Consider the following 24,459-nt stretch of genomic DNA (forward strand, 5'->3'; position numbering starts at 1 on the left):
CTAAATCATTACACATCCTAGGACAGCTGTCTGTGATGGGCCGCCATTAGCCGATGACTCGGCCGGTTGGCGTGTATAATAACAACACTATACATATATATTGGCACATAATAGCCGTACTGTACCTCAGTACCTGTATAAAGTAATCTATATATGATATATTATATGACACAAATGGAGTAGGTAGGTAAAATAATAATAGCAACACGAATAATGTAGGACATCGATGTGACGCACTCGAGACTATTCACTATAGGTACACGCTATAGGTACACGCTATACACTATAGAACATAGGTATCTACTGCAGTATCACAGGTATGGGTGAAGCGAGAACACCCGTGTGCATTGCAATTCATTAGATATAGGAAGTAGAGCCCCACGCGATCGTATAGTGTAAATGTGTAGTATATTACTAATGTTAACTATGGTAATATTCAAAGTTTTTTGGTTTTTTTCTCAAGTGCTCTTGTGATTTGTTTAACAAATAAGATATGTTCAACACGACCGATAAAGAGGTAAGACATTTATTTTCGATAAAATAATAAAATTAGGCACTCTATGACATAAATAAGTAATATAGCATACATTTTATAATATAATAGGTACCTATATATTATAAAATCAATGGTAATAGTAAGTGTAACACTGCAGTAATTCGTTCTTAATGTTACACTACAGTGTAGTGCACGTGGGCATAGAAAAGAGTTTAATGTTTTATAGATTTAAATACCTATAGTGTTACTTTATAGTGTTTATTGTTGAGATATAATATATCATATTCATACTTATACATATGTATGTTTATTCCTATTCTAAAAAGTCCAAAAAAATCTAACGGAAAAAAGCACAAAATAAATAAACACAGGTATAGTTTAGTACAATGGTACAATCAGAATTTGTATGTGTTTATATTATAATGTTCGTTATATTATGATATATTTAAATTTTAAATTTTTTCGGCGATTCGTAATTAATAGGTAGGTAGGTAGGTATTTTTCATAATAAAAACTTTAAATTAACAAATAAGTTTTTTAAAATTATTATAAATTGATGACAACTTTTTTAAAATATAGGTAATATACTTATTAATAAGTACCTATCAATAAATAAGAATTTATTAATAATGTTTTTAAGTATTAACTGAAACCTATATTTAAAATATTTACAAATTACAAAAATATATCGTGCTCACTGTTCAGTCATTAATCATTATTAAAAATCTCAATAGATTATATATAGGTACCTACTTAGTACACTTTTAATTATAATAAAACAAAGCTAACCTAAACTGAATTCAGTCGATGTTACTTTGATTATTATTAAATTGATTGAGTTATATTCAGGCTTATCCAGGTACATCCGGTTTGCTTAATCGTATAACTGTCTGTTATTTTTGTTACTTTTTATTTTACTATCTATATTTTACGATGCAAATGCTCAACTTGAGCTTAAATATTTTACGACAGTGAAAGCTCATACTATAAGTTAGTTATTATTATTGCGTAGATATACGGTACACCTATAGGAAGGAAATCAAAAGTTAATTAAGTCGTTTCCAAATATGGCTTGTGACTTATGAAAGTAAAATGTTTGTAAAAATGAACTTCTAACTACTGATACGTTTTATTAGGTTTACTGTATACAGTATAGTCAGAGTTATAAAGTTTATAAGTTAATATTAGTTTATTATCTTATTATTAAATCATTTAAATGATAAACCTCTAGACTCTAATCCAATCGTACCAAAATATACGATAATATCCAAACAATTAACCAACTATATAATAATATTAATATAGATATCTATAATCCATTTGGACCATTTGTAGGTACCGACAACAATAACAGTAGCTATATGACTGATGTAGGGTATTTGGACGTCCCCCCCGTTCCTCCCCCCAGCAGATTTTAGCGGTATACTGGACGTCAGTGGCGGACTGAACTTAAATTTTAAATGATAATAATTAAGTATTACGATATTATTATTAATACGATTCTGGCGGGGCGATAACAAACAAGTACCTTGGTAAATATTATATTTTGTAATCAGTCATCGTAAAAAATATTAGGATTTATGATTCACCCATTAGTATATTATTAAATATTATGCACATATTGCCCAAAATTCGGTGACACTCAACGTTTTTAAAGGTGATGACCCCTAAATAAGGTATTTCATTTTTTCGCGTAACCTAAATATATTTTTCTTTATGTTGATGCTTATAGTTTATGTTATATGTTGCAGTGTTGGTGGCCCTAATTAATTAGTTTTTCACCTCTATAAGGGGGTCGTGAAAACCTAAATGATAGGTAATTGTTGAACTCTTACTATATAAAAATAAAAATTGTTTAATAAAGTATGTATATCAATATCATTATTTGAAAACTACAATATTGCTGTTTATAGAATGCAATATAATTAGAACCTCGGTGTTGGAAATTAGAAGAAAAAAATTAGTTTACAGAAAGTAGTACCCATTCTTTTGTTTGCATAATTGAGTGATTAACTTGTTTCAAAAAGTAAATAAAAAATATGTAGGTATATACAATATATATTATGACCTACATTGTTCACATAGGTAAATTATTATATTATAATGAATACACGTCGTGATTTTTTCAGCAATTGATGTGCAAATTTAAATTAATACATGGATGGGTAACATGTATAGAAAACCTCGTGTAATGTATATTTCCATAGAAAATTTTGAAAATGGTGTTGGTAGTTATGTTTACACAAAAGTAAAATAATATAAAATACAGTGCCTATAGGTATATATAATATTTAGGTACCTATACGGCTATACATAATATAGTGAACTAATATGAGAATATAAAATATGTTTAGTGTATACTGTGTATAGGTAGGTACCCGAAGTACCTCTACTATTTTGTTATTCCATGAACTTAAAAAGCATAATTTTAAATTTATGCCGATGTTGTAAATAGGTACGTGACGGGGTTTATGTATTAGGCAACAATGACAATAATTTGTTTTCATTGTTAGACATTGATACACTAACTACATACATTGTATTCCCGTCAGTGCTCAGTTTTAGAAAGTGTCGCAATCTTTCGTCTATAGGAGACTCTGCAGTTTGACAACTATATAGTGTATATATATATATATATGTATTAGTATATTACATAGGTATAGTATATATAGAAACTATAATAAAACGATTAAATAAGAATACTAAACAAAAACCAAATTATCTTGCCATATACCTACATTATGTCACTGTGGCATAGTATACATTATTGTTTAAATAGGTATATAGAATTATAAATGTTTGGATTTTGTCCTTCATTTTAATTTATAATATACTATTACTATACTATCACATATTATAGTATATACATTTTACAGTTTCCAAATTATTGTTAAATTTATAAATTCAACATTCAATTTACTGTATACCGTATTATCTCGGCTCTCGACTCTCGAGTATTAGGTACCTACATCATATATTATTTTGAATTCATCAATTGATAGGTACCTATTATATGAAAATAAGTTGTAGCCTATACTACAGAGCGTGTCAATAGTTTAGAAATTTGTTTTATGTCTGCAGTAAATAATATATTATATATAAAAAGAAAATACCTTAAGTCATCTATTATAATTTTAGGTTGGTATTTTTAGAAATTATTTCGTATTTCTTCGATAATTCTTTTTTACAATCTTTTGTAGTAAATAGTTGAAAGAAGAAGATATTCCTATCGACATACGCATATAATATGTATTGTAGGTGTAGCAGGCAAGCGAACATACGTTGCATACAAAATATCTTTCACCAGGGTTAGGTGAATTGAAGGGTCCGGTGCAATAACAAGGTATCTCCACTTTTTTTCGAAATGCATGTTTTAACATATTCTAATAGTGGAAAAATTTGTCTACATTTCGGTGCAATAACGATATATCTCCGACTATTAGATACGCTAATATCATACAAAAGGAGATATCTGGTTTTAAATGTTCTGGGCAAGAACCGGATATCTCCGGAGATACCTTGTTTATGCTCTGAAAGTTGTCAACACTGTCATTACACATTTACCCATGACAAAGTAACATTTTATCATGCATTTACCCACCAGCAAGACATTGATATTATTTTGCAGTTGTAGTATATTCTATATCCGTGCTAGTAAGGTATAGCTTATCAGTTATCAATTGTATCGGTTTTTATTTTAAATCATAGACTTTATTAATATTACTCCATGTTCTAAAATATTTGTTAATATTGTGTATTTGTGTTATATTTTATATTGACATGTCGCTCAGTCATTGTGAGTCGTGAACCGAAATGTTGTTTATAGTTTTCTACGTTTTTATTTATTATTATTCAACATTTTAATATTGATTCTGTTATAGTTGTTTATCATTTTTAGATATATTTTCTATTTATTTATTATGTGTTCATTAATAGGTACTAATATGCTCATGATTATATTCTAAAATGAAATATCCTACCAAAGTAGTTTTGTTAAGTATTTTTTTAGTCGTAAAGGATATCAAAGCTACATTGATGAATGCATAAACCAATAATTTACTTATATTTTGGGTCAAAAAACCAAGTATCTCCTTAAAACACATAGTTACTCAATTTAATCATTATAAAAGGTTGTGATCCAACCGATGATTTTGATTATAGGTATAAATTACACATTACAAATATTTTTTGAGATTATTCAATACATATGATGAAAGAATTTTTGAGATAAAAAAAAAACAAAAAACATGGATTTTAATTTTGGGGCAAAAACCCATATATCTCCACTAAATTAAACTTGAGTTAATTAATTAAAATTATTCAAATTTATTAAAAAGTAATAAGGTTTTATGGAATGTTATATATACATCCAAAGCATAAAAATAAGTTTTTGAAACAGTAACATGATGAAAGTTGTGTCAGTAAAAACATTTTTTATGTCTCCTGAACAATTTCCAAAAGTGGAGATATCTTGTTATTGCACCGGACCCTTCAATTGTGCTAATTTTCAAATAAATTTATCTCTGAAGCCTGTTCCAGAGGTTTTTTCACAATGGAACCCAAATCTTATTACAATTTACAACTAATACCCATTGACAGGTCAAAATAATTACATGCTGCTTATCGGTAAACTAAACGGAGGTATTCAGAGAAGTCACCTTTTTATTTTTATTATTTAATACCACCCGGGGAGACGAGAAGTAGAATTTTGGGGGCACGCATATATGCATAATATGTTGTGCTGTATTAAAAATATAAATAAATAAAACATTAAAACGTGAAGAATTCATCACATCTTCACGAGCATATTTCGGTTACTAGGTATAATACGAGAAACGCTAATGCCTAATAATATTTTGTGTCAAAAAAAAATAAGTATTTCAGGCCAGTATCTAAATGACCTGATCGATTAACGGATAAAATTAAAATTAAACAAATTAATAACATGACTATAAATATAAATATATAATAGTATAATTTATACTGCAGTTAGTCACACACTCACACGTCGTCAGTATATACATAATATGTATTAACGTATATTTCCTCGGGTTCATCCCCAATTAAAAATTATATAAGCATTTCTAAAATTATGTGCTGGAGAATTGGTTGAGATTTGGTAAAACCTCAAATATTGACATCATAAACATTTGTATGACGTTTGTAATATTTGTGTGTGTAAATGTTATAAACATAAATCAAAAGCTAGTTAGGTATATATACTCAAAAAGAAACAACACATTTTACAATTATTGTACAATGTTTAAAAAATATTAAAATTAATATTTCTTGAAAATTGTATGTATTTAACGTTATTTATTTTCAAACTAGAATATTATAAAAACTAAACGACTTTGTTGAAAACTGGTGTTGCATATATTTTAGTTTTTTTTATCATAATTAGGTACAGTGAATAACTTCCGTACTACGAAGCATAATATTTTTAAATATTTTTTGTAAAATTTGACGTACTATATCATTTAGCGTATTAATATTTTTTCCCGGTACACAATTTTTTAATTATTTATACCATATATTGTAAAATTTTACGTACTATAATATTATTTAGCGTATTGACATTTTTTTCCCGGTACACAATTTTTTAATCATTTATACCATATATTATTTATTTAGAACATAATATTATAAAAACCACATATATTTTAATTTATATATTTTTTTCCGGGACTCAACTTACCTACTACCTTTTTTTTTCCGAGACCCAATTTACCGAGATAAGGTCATATGGGACCCAATTTACCAATCCCGCTACGAAGCATCGAGGGCAGCAAAAATAATTCGTATTATACAGAAATTCGTTAAATAGAATCAAATAAATTTGGTTCTAATTTGGTTTGGTTCTCAACAATTTTTCATAATTCTTGGTTACAATATTAATTACTTATGAGAAACTTTGTTTTAAATTTTCAATCTTTAACTATAAAAATTTAACATTTTATACTTTTAACTATAAAATAATTTGCAATTTTTCGAAATGTTGATGAATTTTGTCAAAATTTGAACTTTAAATGCTTATAAAAAAATCGTTTCTATTTATCTTTTATGTTCTTAACCTGTAATTATAAAAACGTATGAGAAAGTTTGTATTCAATTTTCAATCTTTTTTTCCTAGAGAAAACTTTTCAATCGATATTTATAGAAAAAACTAAAACAAAATTGAAAATTGAAAATGTTTTTAAATATCTCAAAAAGAGTCAAGATAATATCATGTATAAAATATTATAAAATATAAATATTTGGTGAAAATTTCAATTACTTACGGTTGTTGGTTATTCATTTCTGAATTACTACAAAATAAGAAAATTGTTCGATAAGAAATCATTATTTTACGGGGAATAACCTGTCGTAAAACGCTCATAAAAAATGTATTTGATTTTCCAGTTAACTTTTTTTTTAATTAAGGTAAAAACTTAAGAGGAATCTTAGAAGTATGACACAGGATTAAATAATTCAAATTTTGTTTGTGTTCAATATTTTTGCTGGCCTGCTATGGTAATAAAATAATATTATACATTATATAATTTATAATCCGTAATTTTGATAATATAATCTATATATAAGATTATACTATTATACTATTTACTATTATAATCTGTGATATCTTCTATCTAGTACATTACATAATATTTTATCTTCGCGCGCTAGATGCAAAGGACAAAGCGTGGTCGTACGACGGAGCGGTATCTGGTATGTAATAATAACAACAACCGGGTTAACCGCAACCACTCCATTTATTAATCGACAGGGATTCTGCGAAAAGAAATAACTAGCAATGTCCCAACAGCCACGGTAAAGTATCGAAAGTATCGAATTCGCTTCGAGCCTCCGACAGCCCGACGGGATTTATTCTATATTTCTATTGTATCTCGGTCGCGAGTCGCGACTATCGTTTGTCACGAAATACGAATGTTATTCGATTAAGTTTTTAACACGCCATAATCGTTACTGCAGGACGTGCGGGTCTATAACAAGCGTACCTATCATGGTTTTCGTATTGTTTCGTGTCAATTCGTTCTCATTTTATTCGTAACGCGACCCGATCGGTTCTGCCACACGCAAGAAAATAATAATAATATATTCCAGACCACCGTGTCGCGGCCAAACGACTGCAACGCTCACCGTCTGAGCGGTATAATTATAGCCGACGGATTTTACGCGGATCCGGGTTTGAATTTTTATGTACCCGTTGTATTTGCAAATTGCAGACTGGAATACCAAGATTAATACAAACGTTGTATCTATAGCTGGTATGTTTATATGTATTAATTATTATTAGCTATTCCTACCTATTCGTTTTAAAGTTATCGACGTACACTGTACAGGCGTATCATGTACCTATACATAAATATCATATTATATTTTACTTATTTTAAATCTTAAAATTATTTGAAATGTATTTTAATGTTGTTTTATGTGGACATTATTTTACGTTATTGTATGTATGTACCTACTAACTATTAAGTAAAAACATTTTAAATTTTGTAATTTATTCACTTCAATTAAAAAATAAAATAAAATGAAGAATGGTAATTACCATCTATTAATAGATATAATTATTTTATACTTTAACTTTTTTTCTGAAGGATATCTATTATTATTTACTATTAATAATAAACCAAAAAAACACAATATTCACTTGGATTTTACACTGTTTTAAACATGTTTTATTCGTTTTAAACAATAAACAAAACGTTTAAGACAAATGTTTTAAATTCATGTTTTAAACATAACAAACCTACCTATTACATTGTATCTATGACGAGAATACGCTATAGAGATTTCGAGTTGTTTAATCAGTTTAATATTCATTAGTCGTTACCCATTACAATGTCAATATAAACCATCATAGGCATACATTGTGGAAGGGGGCTTATGGAGGCTTAGCAACCCTAAAATCTCTTGAAGCCCCCCAAAGTATTTCCTAACTTGACCTCGTAAGTATATAATAAATTATGTTAATACGTGTTAACTGATATATCTAGGTCCCCAGATTTTTTACCAAATATACGCCTATGTAAACCATTATGGTCTATTTGACATTATATTTTAAGATGACGCTATGCGTTGTCTCCGTCTTACAAATAAACAACATAACAAAAAACTGTTTTGCGCGGGAAAGAACCGAGAAGGTTACAGTCATAAACTCATAACTAAGAAACGAGATTTTCTCTACATAAAAAGGAAAACATTGGCTGTGCAACGTTGTTTTTATTTTTTTGATATCACTTATATGAAAAAAGTTCTTACTGTTTCAAAAACCATTATTGTTTGTGTTTTTCAAACTTGAAAAACTTATTTCATATAAATGATATCAAAAAAAAATTGTAAGACGGAGACAACACATGCGGGTGTAATGTCCTCTTAAATACATTTTTTTTAATACTAACGTCTACGTGTTTTTCAAACGATCAAATATTAGTCAATTTAGCCCCCATACCCCCATTATCCGTGCCCGTGTTCCTTAAACCCTTTAGGTATAGGTTTTAATTTTTATAAGTCGATTAATCATATAATTCCAGGTACTCCATGTCACATGTGTGTAAGTGTGTAATATAATATGGTCAAACATTATATTAGTTTTGTATTAGTATTTAATTTTACCTGTGTACTTGAGTATTAATATATTTAGAGGTAAAATTAATAATACTTATTACTTAACTAGGGTTAGGGTACTGTAATCCAACGTTTCAATTTTTTGCAAAGAATAAATATTAATATCTAGGTATTGACTATTGAGTTTAGTTATTAATCAAATTAAAAAAGTGGACAAGTAGGTTTTTCATCAACAATTTGTTTTACCATTTTTTAAACATGGCAAATTGTTTAAATATTTTGTAATTTGTTTTACTGAGAATATAGAGTTCTATAGAATTGCTAAGGAATCAATTTTTTTAGTTTTTATTAGACTTTAGTATGATACAATTTTGAAATTTTGGAATTTTAAAATATTGAATTATTTCATGGACACATATAAGAACATAGTTAGACGCCAGAATACCTACTCCACTCCCAGTCGCTGTTCAGTGTCCATTGTATACGATGATTTATTATTCAATTCAAATTTAATATAACTGAATATAACGAGGTATACCGTAGACACTCAAAAAATCTATGGGAATAAACCCCTGAAAAAAACCATAGGATACAAAACTTATTGGTCTATAAAAATTAATTATATTACCCATTATATTAGGTACGTTTTGGTAATTAAATTTATTAGTAGTAATTAACCCATTTTTTTTTTATGAAAATGTATAATCAATGAAAAATAGTAAAATACTATTTAATCATTAATTTAGAAATCAACAGGGCTATAGCCCTTTTACAGTATTTTAGTTAGTGTTATAGTGAATGACTAAAAAAAATGTTTCATTTTATGGTAGAATATAGGCATTCTATTTATAATGTAGGTACACTTCACCTATGCAAGACACTAAAACTTTAATTTAAAGATTTTGTCTTTTATTATTTTAAAAAATGTTATTAGTTTTTGAAATAATAAGTAAGTTTTTATGTTTTTAACTATTTTACGTTAAAAAAATATCCCTGTACATATCATATAATATAATCTAAGACATAAATTCAATTGATTTGAAGATATTATATTGTTAATTTATAAAAAATATCATGTTATTTAAATTAAATTGATGAAATATTTTTTTGGCATTTTGCTGAAGAAATTCCCTTAGAACCTTTTTAAGGTTAAGATATAAACTGTTGTCTATTATATTATATAAAATACTTTCAGTCTCACATATTTATCTTCACTCTCCAGTGTTTCGGTAATTCATTTTTTATAGATTTTATCATGAATATTATTAACTCAGAATAAAATAATTGTATAAACTGTGTTACGACTTATGAAGGATACGTCATATTAGTATATTACCACATTGGAAATTTACAATACAGTGATCTCCAGGGAGCAACTTCCCTAGTTTTTTAAATGTTTATTTGATTAATAAAACACATAAATAAGTTTATACGTTAAACGCACAAATAATGATAAAAAAAAATCCTATTTAAAGAGAACTCATCATTATATTTCCCTAACATATCTATCTCTCAAAAAAAAATATAAACACTACCTATGTAATATACTATATAGTGTATTATGTATCATTTACTATTATCTGTTAAGTACATATATATTACAGTCAAACTAGTCAGACATACGACAATAATAATAAACGGTAGAATGCTATGGGTTCTTTTTAAAGAAAGTGTGAAAGGAAAACGCTTAAACGCGTATGTCTTTAATTCATAGCAGTATCTATTCGAAAGGCAATTTATTTACGAAGTGCTTTCAATTATTGACTCCCTAGTAGGTACAAAATATGTACAATGCGCTTAAGTAAAATGTTCAGTCCAATGTCAGTTGATTTTCTTTATTCATTCTCAATGCATATTTCTATATTAGGAAAGTCGGAAAGTAGTTAGGTATAGTAGTACCTATTAATTAAACATAATAAATAAAAGTTCCTATAGTTAATCTAGTTAATATTATTATTTTTTTTTTTATTATTCACGATTTATCTTTTGTTGTAAACGATTATCTTCCTTATATGTAAACTACACCAAATAACATCGAGTTCTATTAATTAAAGTTAAAATATTATTTTGGTCCTTTAACGAATTTCATGAATATAATGAACATAAATCATCATTATCATTAGGTATCTACTCATTAGTCTAGACTAGGTATTAAGATTTTAAATTAATAGTTATTCAAATTAAATATACTATACCCTTGTATTAAAAAGCAAATCAGTGGACAAATGTGGTTTGTGCAATTGAATACCTAAGCCCGAAGGTCTACTGAAGGGCAAAACATTAACATATTTTAATTTTAATATAATTGTATTATTTGTGGTCTATAAAAATGAATATCTAGATATGAAATTAATACCTACTTCTTTTTAATGAAAAAAAATGTTAGTATAACTTATGTTTATTTTTGTAATTATATAATGTATACCTGGGTACTTCTATCTGTAAATAATATGTTAAAAAACACAAAATATTACTATAGATTGAAAGTGTAGATTGTAGGTAATAGTTAGTAGTTATATATGTATAATCATACTATTTGTACCATTTCCGCACACCATATTAAAGTATAAAGATATTTTCAATTTATTATATTTTTGATATTAATTTGCATAGTATAGTTACAAAAGTGAATTCTAATTTTTAAACTCCGTACGATACAGTATAGGCCTATAGTCTACCGCATTAATAATATGTATAGATACACCAAGCCATGTAGATACAATGAGCATTGAAAGAAAATTAATGATATGTGTGAATACGAGTTCATTCTTCGTTTAGACTAGACGCCATAAGAATAAAATAATAAAATAAATACTAAAATGTTATTATAAATGAAAACTCGATATTCAAACAATGTAGCTATTAAAATACAATAAAACGTATTGATGGTGATAAAATACCATTTCTGTAAGTAATATAAGTACGTCTCATCGCTATACGTACAGCACATAAATTAATATCCAGCAGAGTCCGCCTTATACTTCCATCCACCGGATCCACATATAATAAACTATACATATACCTCGACATATACCTAAGTATTGTGATAATGTCATGTACTCATGTATAATATATATTACCTACAATCTACCTATGTGTTTATGTAGCCATATAGATGTAGAGTGACCCAGTTTGGTAGCGTAATTTTGTTTCTCATATCTCATTTCTATATACTATAGAAAAATAATTAATTTATCATAAGACTGATACATGGGAGAAAGTTAATTTTGGATTTTAGTTACATATATTTGTTGGGACTATATAGGTACCTAATATAGGTAGTATATAGTTTAAACAAAGAACTAAAACTGATAGTGATATATTAAAAATTGAATTGACGTATTTTTGTATAAATCTTCACAGTGTTATCATATATCATATACCGAGACACCGAGTGTCCTGAAGACCTGGTAAATGAAATAACTTTCGTTCTAATCAATATTTTTAATTTTTTTTTTTATATCATTCATTTATTAATAAGTACCTACTAAAAATAAAAGAATGTAAAACCTAGTAAAACATTTTTTAGAAATTTTAAAACAGCTATTTTGTAATTCTGATTTTTAGAAAAGTTTTGAAAATATTTTTACAAGTTGAGTGGTTTTAATGTTTTTTTTTAAATGTAAATTTTTTAAAGTAAGACCTATTAATTTGAAAAGCATTAACTTTTTAATAAATATTTAGATTATAACAGGTACTTATTTAAAAATTATCATAAAATAATTAGAAAAAGTTTATACTTTTTGAATTTAAAATGTTTTTACGACTAAATCAGCAAAAATTATGAGATTTCTAAACATTTTAAAAATAAACTACATGACTTAAATAAATGTTCTTACAATCAAAATTGTTCAATAACCTAAATTTACAAATTGGCTATTTTGAATTAAATTTTTGTTTTTCCGATTCTTTTGAAAACAAGTAGAAAATGTTTACTTTTGACCCCTCAAAGAACCAACTAAATTCACTTTCCTATAAGAAAATATGATGACACACAGACAAAAAAATGCTCATAGTATTATATACGATTATATTATATTATTATAGCTCGTATTATAGTAGAAATATTAACTTGCGTTAAAATTTCCGCTAGTGATTGATAGAAATTCTTTGTAAGGATAGCCATCATTATTAAGCCATTAAGTTATTATAATGGTAGTAATTTATTTAGTATTATGGTATATATTATCACAAGTAAATTATATTATGTTTAAATATTTCATAGGTATCTACCTAAATAGGCAAATAGATCAACAAAATATATTATCACCAATACCAACTTATTAAATTACTTATAAAACTTAGATTGTCATAACACACGAAATATCATACCTTATATTGTTACCTATTGCCTATGTTTCTACTATCTTTTAGTAATTTTTATTTTTGATCAGTTAAACATGTTCTTAAAATGGCGAATCAATAAAACTTTTTTCTCTATATACCTAATTCACTCATCGTGATTACATTATTGAAATTAAATTATCATTATCTATCAATTTATCATTGCCATAACAATAATAAAAAATAATTTTATTTGTGTTTTTCCAGAAGTTTTTTTTAATGTTTTATTTTTTAATAATAAATAATTATTAATACTTACACATTCTTAAGAGTTAAAAGTAAATATATTCAAATAGCCTCAAAACAGATACCTACTATTATTATGTATAACTGTTGTTATTACAGTGAAACTTCCATTATACAAAATTGGTCTGTTTATTGAAATACATTTGTATTATATTTTAAAGATTTTTTTATACAATAATATTTATTTGTCTATGTATATAGATATTTAAACAAAGTAAAATACAAGTTAAATATTCATTTAGACGTGTGTTAATTATAACTCCTGCGTACCTATTACGTAATAATATAATTCTTGAGCTTTTTTTTTGCAGGATTTTTTACTGATCTTTATTTCACTGGACTTTTAGATAGGATGCATTATCCCCATAAGCTCTATGTATGAATGCCACCGGTAGTTACTCACATTTATATTATACGCCTGAAAAGCTGTACCTATGTCTTCAATATTATTATATTAAAAGATTTATATGTTTTCATCTTTTCGTTGACACTCAATAGAAAAACTTTGTGTAATATGGATCATTATTAAAATACCATTAACACAAAAGGTATCATTAAAAGTTATATTGTTAACAGTGTTAATATTGATAGATATTTGGATGAATGGATGATATAAGTTTAGTCCAAGGTCTGTACAAATAAGGTAGTCCTAAACTAATTTGATAACTATGGTTACGATAATCCAATTAATTTCTATTGTTGTTGAAGTTCGGTAATATATAGGAACATTGCGAGCTAATATGATGGTAAACTATGTATTTGTTTTTATTTTGTACTTATAACAAAAGGCATAATATTTTTAATTTAGGATAAAGGATTTTTAAACTTAAAATTCTGGATTATAAATGGTACAGTTAAGTAAAATTATGTCTAAATAAAAATGTATTTTTATATAAGTATTAATTAAAGATTTCTAGCCAATAAATAAAAATCAGTGTAAAATACACACCTATATATGTATAACTTTAAATTTAAAACTTATTAATTGTGCTTTAAATGTTTTTATTTTTATACTTAATATAAGTTTTCGAATTTTCGAATTTTTCGAATTTTATTAGTTTTAGATTCTGAGCGGAGCGATGAAAGTATTGGTTTACAATGATGTGTGTTTTTTATTTCTGTGTACACAATAATGCTTCAATTTTCAACTTCAGTATCTTGTTCGATGGGAAAATGAATAATGTTGATTGTTGGTGCATTAGGGAGGAATCAAAGTTTAAAATTCCCAGTAATTTTCAAAAGCGCTGAGAAAAACAAAAAATATTAGTTTGATTTAACTCTAAAACAAATGACCGTAGATATATGAAATTTTTACTGGTTGTTTATAGTAGCATTTTCTATACAAAATAATAATATTTCAAAAAATGTTATGATTTGTTTTGAACTGTTTACAGACAATTTCAAATTTCAATTTTTTTAGTTTTTTTTTCTACAAATAAAATGTTATTTATTGGGCCAAAAAGTATGAAACTTTAATACAAGGCTCCTGATATATTGCTACGATAGCAGTTGAAAAATATTAAAAATACATAGGCACACATTATTTTAATAAACATTTACAGTTCAAATGTTGACAAAATTTATCAAATTTAAAATTTAATAACTATTTTGTAGTTAAAAATGTATAAAATGTTCAACTTTTATAGCTAAGGATTGAAAATTTTAAACAAGGTTCCACGTAGGTATATAGGTTGTATATAAAGTACTGTATTCACAATAATATACTTGGTAATATACTAATATCATTGGCTGACTGACCGTCTTCGTACAGAATCGTTTTTCTTATACAATGATATTATATCATTGAATTCAAATTTAACACCATCCATTACAGTGACCCACTTATAACCTACTGTACAGCAGAACGACATCCACTTGCCCATTTTTTTTTTATTTATGTTGATAATATTTTTTATATTCTGTAAAAAAGCTTGACAATTTAAAACAAGATAATTCATTAGTTGTATTAGTTTGATTAAGAAATATATACTAAAATATATATAGAGACAATTTTTTTTGATAAGCGTTTGAACTTTGGAGTTTATAATTTTGACAAACGTAGCAATAGGTTATTAGCTATAAATATATATAAATAAAAAATAATATTTTAATTTTTGAAAAATTAAAGCTAAACCTATTTGTATTTTGCTATCATTTTTAAAATAGTTTAATAGACCATAAACTATGTGTTAAATTGTTCAAATAGTAAAGTTATATTAAAATTAAAAATCATTACATGTTAAGGAAAATGTTAATAGTAAAGATTTGGGTATAATTTTTTTTACTGCAGTAAATGCATGTAAAACATTGTATAATTTATTGTGTAACCAATATTATTTTCTGTAATTTTATTAGTTTGAAAAGTATTGGTTAAAGTCTGAACTGTTCTTAACCAGTTGAGTAAAAATTCTCGTTTTAAGTAATAAAAATAATATTCACTATTTCATTAAAAATTACGCATGTTCAATGATTTGTCGTATTTAATTATTTGCATGTCTAAAAACATTATCTTTTGCTTTGTTTGTCATTTCCTCGCTTGTATACAATTGTTCTCCCCACCACGAGACAACTGATTTAAATTTAAAAATTCGAAATTTATGATCCATGTTTCAATGATTTTTGATAACATTTTACATCTAGGTGAATCTACATTAACTATTTAAATAAAAGGGAAAAGTTCTATTTCTTAGTTAAAATATTGAATTGTTTTTTATATTTTTATATATTATCATGAATATACTATGCCCCAGTTGTACTTATCTATATATATGTGGCAAGTGTGCTACAATTAATAATTGTAAAAAATTATTAATAGTTTTACCTATTTGAATGTTTTGTTTTACGGCATGTAAAAATGTCTATATATATCAAATGTGAAAATCTTAAAATAAATTAAAAACTAAACATTTAAAAATATGTTGATTGTTGGTATGTTGTACTTAAATTACTTTAATATTTTATAGTTCGTTTTTATAATTGTATATATGTATACATTAAAAATAAATATATATACCTAATAATTAATAAATAATAAAATAAATAATTTTAAATAATAGTTTCACTAGTATGTTGATCGATGGTTATAATATAGGAATACAAAAACATGAAGAATCATCATATTAATATACGATTTAACATGAACATTTTATGTACAAAACTATTATGTAATTTATTTATTAAAAATATACACAAATTCATGCAGACGCATTATTATTTATTAATTATTATTAAGTATTTATTTTAATAAATACCGATGTACAAAATATTATAATAGTAGACAAATAAAGATCCAATAATTGTTATCCGATCACAATGTCGTGTCATTGACTGGTGGATTAACTAAGTACCCCTTCCAATTGAATCTACGTTACCCACCTAGTGAATATTGTGGAACACTGCTAGAATTCTAGACTAACTACCACGAGTTCAAATCAGACATTTAGTCGGTTGTCGGTACTCGGTTCGGTGACGGTGTGGTGTACAGGTTACGGTCTTCAAGTGCGTGTGTAATTTCATCTGTTAATCAATTATTATTTATAATAATTAACTTTTTGCAGCTATCCAATTGATTTGTTTCTGTTCTTAATATGGTTTATGTTTTACAGAAATATTAAATTTATTTTGATAAGAATATATACTGATATTAATTGATGTTGGAGAACATTTTTTTGTTGGAAAATATTAATCACAGGTACGTAAGTTACATTATTTGAAATAATTTGAAGACTTAGTACATCTTACAAGTTTAACTTAGTACTTTGGTACGTATATTATGATTTTTTTTCAATTTTGCTTCATAAATAGAAGATAAAATTATTCATATTTAACAAATTACCAAGAAATTATAAATTGTACCAATTATTTATATTTTCTAAACTAAATTCATTGCATTTGAGTTCCAACTATTATAAAAATATATTAATTTTTGATTAATATGAATAATTATTATTAATTTATTATTATTAATTACAATTTGTATTGTTTTATAGTACCTAATCATTTGATATAGACTATAGGCATATAGTACATTTATTTAGGCACTAGCATATAGTTGTTACCTAATATATTTACTTTGTAGACTTAAAGTAATATAATATATTATTATAATAGTTAGGTACCTAATGCATACTTATCAGATTTACTGATATTAATAATTAATTTGATAGTATTGGACATATTCACATAATATGTATATAATATGTTACCAACTATTATTATCGCTTAGATGTATTAATGTATTTCTGAAATGTATTTTAAATAATATTATAATTTATCATATTTATTAGATAATTATTATCTAAAGAATTGTATAAATATTTTAATTTATGTTTTCTACATAAGTACTTATTAGTTATTTATTATTTATTTCAACTACCTATTTATATTAATCAATTAATATGGGAAATTATTATTAAAATATTAAAATACTAGGAATTCTAGTCAGTAAAAATTTGAACATGTAATGAATTATAAATTATAAATTACTAAATTTATACATTTTATTATATTTGTAAACTCATGTTGGAATCATTTAATTATAAATTAAACAAAAACTGTATTAATTAGAATATTTAGGGTATCATGGTCAGCTGTATTTTTAAAACATGACAAATATGCAAACAAAAAAGTTGGACAGTACCTACTCAGTTTCATATTTATTTAAAAATATTATAAGACATTTTTTAATGCATGTTTTTTTTTTATTTAAATATTTAATTTTACTAGCAAATATATTCTGTTTTTCTGTATGACCATCATTTTTCTAATTCTGTCTAGAATTGTACTTATGAAATAACCTTAAAAGTATTAATAATAGTTTGGAATTATATTATTTCACACGAATTATGTAAATTACTTTTAAAAATGTACACACTTAACTATTTTAAGTTATAAAGGTTGTAACTTTTAGCTGCATAGTCAATTCCCGGAAGACAGGCTTCTTTTTCAAGTTTTTAAAAATAACAACGGTAATTGTTTTTTAATAACCCTACACAATCTATGGCCCTGAGTTACTCACCTGTCTAGTGATGATATCATATTGTTATTTTGTCGAATTATTTCCTAGGTCAAACATTATAATTTGTTTTTATTTTATTTGTTATTATAAAGGTATCCCTGTTGACTGTTCTCTGTTCAGTTGACAGTATATAAATATTAATGAACTATTCTATTACGATATTATCATTTTACTATTTTTGGGACTATTAGAAATAATCGAACCGGCATCAAATGCATATGAAAATCCAGATTTATTATAATTACAATTTATATAAATCCAATAGGAAAATATTACTTATTCGTAAAATTGTATCACAATAAAAACATTTCTCAATGAATAAAATTACATTGTTCGTTTTTATGATAATAAATTTCACAATAAAATTTATAAATATGAAACCTTTGACCTTCAGATGAAAACGTGCTAAACTTGTATAAAATCGATTGTATATTATATTTTGATGTCATCATTTCTTCTCTGACTGTGTATCATAATCAATGTTTTCCTCGTTAATACCATATGTTTGAGACCTTATGTAAACTAGTGTTATAACTTATAAGTTATAAGTTATATATTATATATATCCAACTTCTAAAGTATGGGTGTAGACAGTGTGGTGTACTGTTATTAGTTAATAGTTATTAGGTACTCATTAGTCATCATACACTGTGTATACTTGAATAAAATGTATTGTAGTAACAGTATATTATTATAATATATGTACCTATGGGATAACTTGTATCCAACTATGTAATACGTTGATAGGTACAATATAAAATTAACTGAAAAAAAATCCAAGTGCCAAAATAATTGTTTGTAGAAAAAAATTAATTTTTATTCAATATGCCTATAAGTTTGATTTCCTTGATGCAACGATCACTAACAGTATGCTATGTTGCTAAGTAACAATAGTCGAAAACAAACCATAGATATAGGCTACAATATCTACTACTTATTTTACATAAACTTAGTGTTTTAAAAGAACTTAAAAGGGGAACATAAGGGAAGGAAAAAGTGAACGGGGAATGTAAACATGAGGAATAACATAAATAAATTAATACCTATTATAATGTTTATCAACATTGTTTTAATTTACACTTTTCAGGAGTTGAATGCAACATAAACTTTTTATATTTTTCTAATATGAAATTATTGTTATAATCTGAATTAACAATTCTGAAATGTTTCGAACTATTATAGTTTATACTTTATAACTAAAATAATGAATATCATATTCTAATAGTTAACTATCGTTATATACTAATAGTTTATATTTTTTAGTAAAATGAATACATAATAATATATATCATACATTATTTTATGGAATAAGAATTGAAAAAATAAATTTGACTACCTACATATTATTATACTTTCTAATTTTATTACGTCATTATTATGTTAAGCTGTTATATTATACATAAAATGTATAAATGAAACATAAATTATTGCTTTGTAATTAAGCAAACAAGAGTAATCACAAAATATACCGTATAAAATAATGAGCGTCAATTTCATACTTAAACAAATAGCACCCATGTGTCATGTAATGGTGTAGGTACATCACTATACGTCATAACGGGTTTCTCGCTTGAGATGAAAGGACGAAAATCGATTTTCACGTCATAATATTGTTATATTGATGTAGGTACGTGTGTGGTGGGTAAGAAATAATATATTATATTCGATTTAACAACCAATTTAGAATACGAAACTAATCCTGTTTAAAATTACTTCAGCATGTATAAAAAGTAATCAATACTTTAACTTTTGAAGTGTTATCTCAATAGTTGATACAATTGTAACAATAAAGTATTAGTAGATTAAATATATTAATTATTAACAACATGTAGAGCAAAAAGTAAAAACTATATTTGATCATCTACGTTTTTTTTTTTTGGCAAATTTAAGAATTGATAATTTATACAATTATTTACAAAAATATGTATAGATACATAGAATAGGATATAATATTAAAATAATAATGTATAATAACATTTACAATTTTTTAATTACGTATATATTGGGAAGAAATACTTATTCTAAGGCCGCGGTGTTTGTCTATTTTGTACTTCCAGAGTACAGAGTACGTTTAATATTCAAAGGATTTGTGAATTTTTCTATTTTAGCTATTTCCATTGTTGACTTAAATGATTTAGGTACCTATCGCTTTCAATTCAAAGATGCAAAAGATACTTAACTACCTAGCTATCATTTTATTCGCTGATATTTATCAATTTAAGAACTTTTTTTGTTAGAACATCTGAAAAATATAACAATTTATTTTGAATTTTTTAACCTTCATTGGCTAACAAAATATTAAATATTTTGTAATTCGATTACAACTGCAGATATTGAAATTGTGTTTATATGGTTTTAACCTTTTATATATTGCTATATTATATCATAATATTTAAATGTAAAATTTGAACTTTAAGTCCAAAAAAATTAAGACTATAGAAAAATAGATGTAGGTTAACATCTTTTTAATGATGTAGGTTATACTTCTATTAAAATCAGTTAATTTTTAGTACCTAGTGTCGAAGGGATTCATTTTTTAAAGACCGACTCAACAATATTATTTAATTACTTGTTATGGCAAAATAGTCCACTTTAACAGTTATATTACAATTATCAAATAATAATCGTTCAAATTAATAACCTACACGCTATTAAAACGTGACTCATGATAAGTACATTCGAAAATTGTTTATGATAAAAATCCAAATTTTAGTTTTCCTCCAATTTATTCACATTGTAGGTACTAGTACTTACTGATTTTTACATAATATTTGTACAATCAACTAAATGGATAGTTTCACATTTTTAAGTACAATTTATTAGAGCTAGATATATTTGAAATCCTGTTTCCACTCACATTTGGAAAAAAGTCGTGTTTTTAGATTGACTAGTGCAATGCGGGAGTTATTACAATAATCACAAAAATATTTTTTCCATCAATTATTGGTATAACTTTTAGTTTTAATTTTGATAACCATTTTCATTTACACTTATTATGCTATCTTATAACACCTATTTCTAAATATTAGTATTTTGTTTTTATTGCAATTATTATTCACATTTTATTGAAAACTATTGTTGTTTGGTATACTTCGTCATGCCTATATACAAAATAATAATTAGGTGTTTATCGAAAGAAAGCATCTATAATGTCTAGGTACTTATTTAAAATATCTATTATTCATTCTAAATCAACTGTGCATCTGTGCGTGTGAATATGTCAAAGATTCAGAAATATGCATGTTTTGTATGATAATAATTTTAAATTGTAAACGATCACGAAGTAAATAATGATAGATACTTAATATACCTAGGTACTATGTAGTAAGACCACGTACAGAGTTATATCATATCAAATATCTACGATAGTACTATTGATTAGGCCATTCGAATCGTCTTTTGTTTATTCCCAATCGTTGAATATAAGTATGTATTTAGTTTCTTTTTTCATGTCACGAGAAATTGTAAAAATAACCTATTTAATTGTATATAGTATATGTCATATTGTATACGTACGTATTATTTGTATAGTTCGAATGGTAATTCGAAATGTTTACTATAAAATCACAATACTTATCACATTTATTGGTCGTGATCATTCGTATAATCGTTTGTATACTCTCATAGATAATTTTTATCTTTGTAATTTTTAATTACCACATGAAACGTTGTTGAAAGATGACAATAATAGGTGAAATTTAAGCCAGATATCACAGGACCGATAATAGTCAGCTCTTACAACATTAAAATATGTTTGGAAGTATGTTAAGTTTTGTTTAGACAGAAAGGGAAAAAACTAGAATTATTATAAGATTTGTGAATATTATCTAAAATGCTTGTTTTAAGCTATGTTTTAAGTATGTTTAGGTATTAACATAAGAACCTATTATATCTTAATAATTTAATAAGTTTATAGTGTCTAATATTTTATATTCCTATAAATTTATTTAATTTCATTTCATTTGCAAATGTAAATTCAGTACCTACTTAAAAGTTAATTATTAAAAATAATGAAAAAAAAAGTCATTTTTATTAAAATATAATAATATAGTATATATACTTATTAAGTACTTAGGTATAGTTATTTTTGTAATTAACAAATGTTTTTATTAGGTTGAATTCAAGCTACCAGAATGTATTCAACCTAATATTTAAAAAATAAAATTGATCTATTTTTACAAAATATACATAATTTGTTTTTATATTTTCATATACATTTCACCTCTATACATATATGTATATGTATATATACATATGCGTGTCCGTTATATTATTGTAAATTTTAATATTGTGTAACAGACATACATGTTCTGGTCGATATCACACTACCACAAGCCGTTGTTAACCATAGATACACCTGTCTTGCTCACCCTATGATGTTTTTCCGTACATAACCGTTAGTGGTTGCTTTCAAGTATACAATTATTGTTCAATGTTCAGTTGCGTAAAATGTAGAATACAATAACAAAAAAAAAAAAAAATTAACGGTCACGAATTTAAAAAGAAAAAAAGGTTTTTAATTAAAAGGTTTACATGTAGGTAATGGTTTATACGAGAATTAAACGAATTGATTTTTTTATACAATTTTCTCTTTATTATAATTTCTACTTTTCTTATTTCTTAGGCTAAATGAAAGCGATCCTTGGTACAGTGATGACTGTTTGGCCAAAATCTAAATCGGCCGTGAAATAAATTGCGGAAACGTGAAAAGCGATTTCTCGTAATCAAGCGTTTCTGCACTGGGTCAAAGGTCAAAATTGTTAACATTATTATACTGTGCTGTCGATTTCTTAAAAACAACTACCTATCCACTTCCTTATAAACACATTATTTTTTAATTATACTTTTTGTCCGGTTTTTTTGAATTTTATATCTTTTTTGCTAAGCATAGTATACAACTATATAGTATATGTAGGTACTAGGTACCTACGTCCTAGTGTTCTACATACTTACTTCACACGTCACATCATATGTAAATATACATTATTATCCATAGAACATTAATGTTCACATTCGGTGATTCCTAATGCGTATAAATGTATTCAACAAAAACGTAACCGCGAAAAAAGGGCAAAGTCCCAGACCCAGGCCGCGGTCATCGATTCAATGTCACTTCATGCATTTAGAACTATACCCTTCCTAAACTGGCAATAATTTTGAGAAAATTGAAATTTTTAGATTTTTTTCTTTACTTACACTAAGACTTACCTTGTGCCAAATTGCACGTTTCTATCTATACAGGAAGTACCTTATAATGTTCATGATCAGTGCGAGTGAGTCGGTCATTCAGCCTGTACTAAAAATTCTATCCTTTTGAAGAAGCTCAATTTTTTACAATGTCCCTCTTAAACTTGATCTATGCTTAAAATGTATAAAGTTCATCTTAAGAGAAAGTCTGATTTGAGGATTGAAAAACGGCTGAAGTCGTTCGTGTAAAGATAAACACTGGCGTTACACGGACTACCTTATGCTCATAAAATATCATATAATATTATATTGTATTTAACATGCAGATGGTTGAAATTGGTTGCTAAATATTGTATTTTAAAGTTTAAAAATAGAAAGCTTGTTTTAAACTTTAGTCTATAAGTATATAGCCCCTGTTAATTAATTAATTATTTATTTATTTATTCAATATATGGACTAGATTCCTTTATGAGCAACATAGCAAATTTATGTTTATCAAAACCAACCCTGCGTATTTATTTTTAATATTAGAGTGAATTCAACCATTATCAAACTTTCAGTTAAGAATATCACAAGTGTCCTTACGTTGATTTTT

General features: G+C 25.8%; 1 protein-coding gene across 5 annotated transcripts in view; it reads left to right on the forward strand.

Moving 5' to 3' along the window:
- The first annotated feature begins 329 nt into the window (after positions 1-329).
- LOC132943312 (PDZ domain-containing protein 2-like) overlaps positions 330-24,459 on the forward strand; it is a 40,383-nt gene continuing 16,253 nt past the window's right edge. Inside the window, exons 1-2 of one of the 5 annotated variants that reach the window (XM_061012250.1) lie at positions 17,098-17,158; positions 17,266-17,351. Coding sequence is in view for 1 of the 5 variants with exons in the window: in XM_061012249.1 (XP_060868232.1) it covers positions 494-517 (24 nt within the window). In the remaining 4 variants the exon portion in view is untranslated. Of the gene's footprint in view, positions 518-7,375; positions 7,765-17,097; positions 17,159-17,198; positions 17,352-24,459 lie in introns of those variants that run through there. The other 4 variants (XM_061012251.1, XM_061012249.1, XM_061012253.1 and 1 more) reach the window with 4 other exon arrangements.

This window comes from Metopolophium dirhodum, chromosome 4 (genome assembly GCF_019925205.1).
Source record: "Metopolophium dirhodum isolate CAU chromosome 4, ASM1992520v1, whole genome shotgun sequence".
NCBI lineage: Eukaryota > Metazoa > Arthropoda > Insecta > Hemiptera > Aphididae > Metopolophium > Metopolophium dirhodum.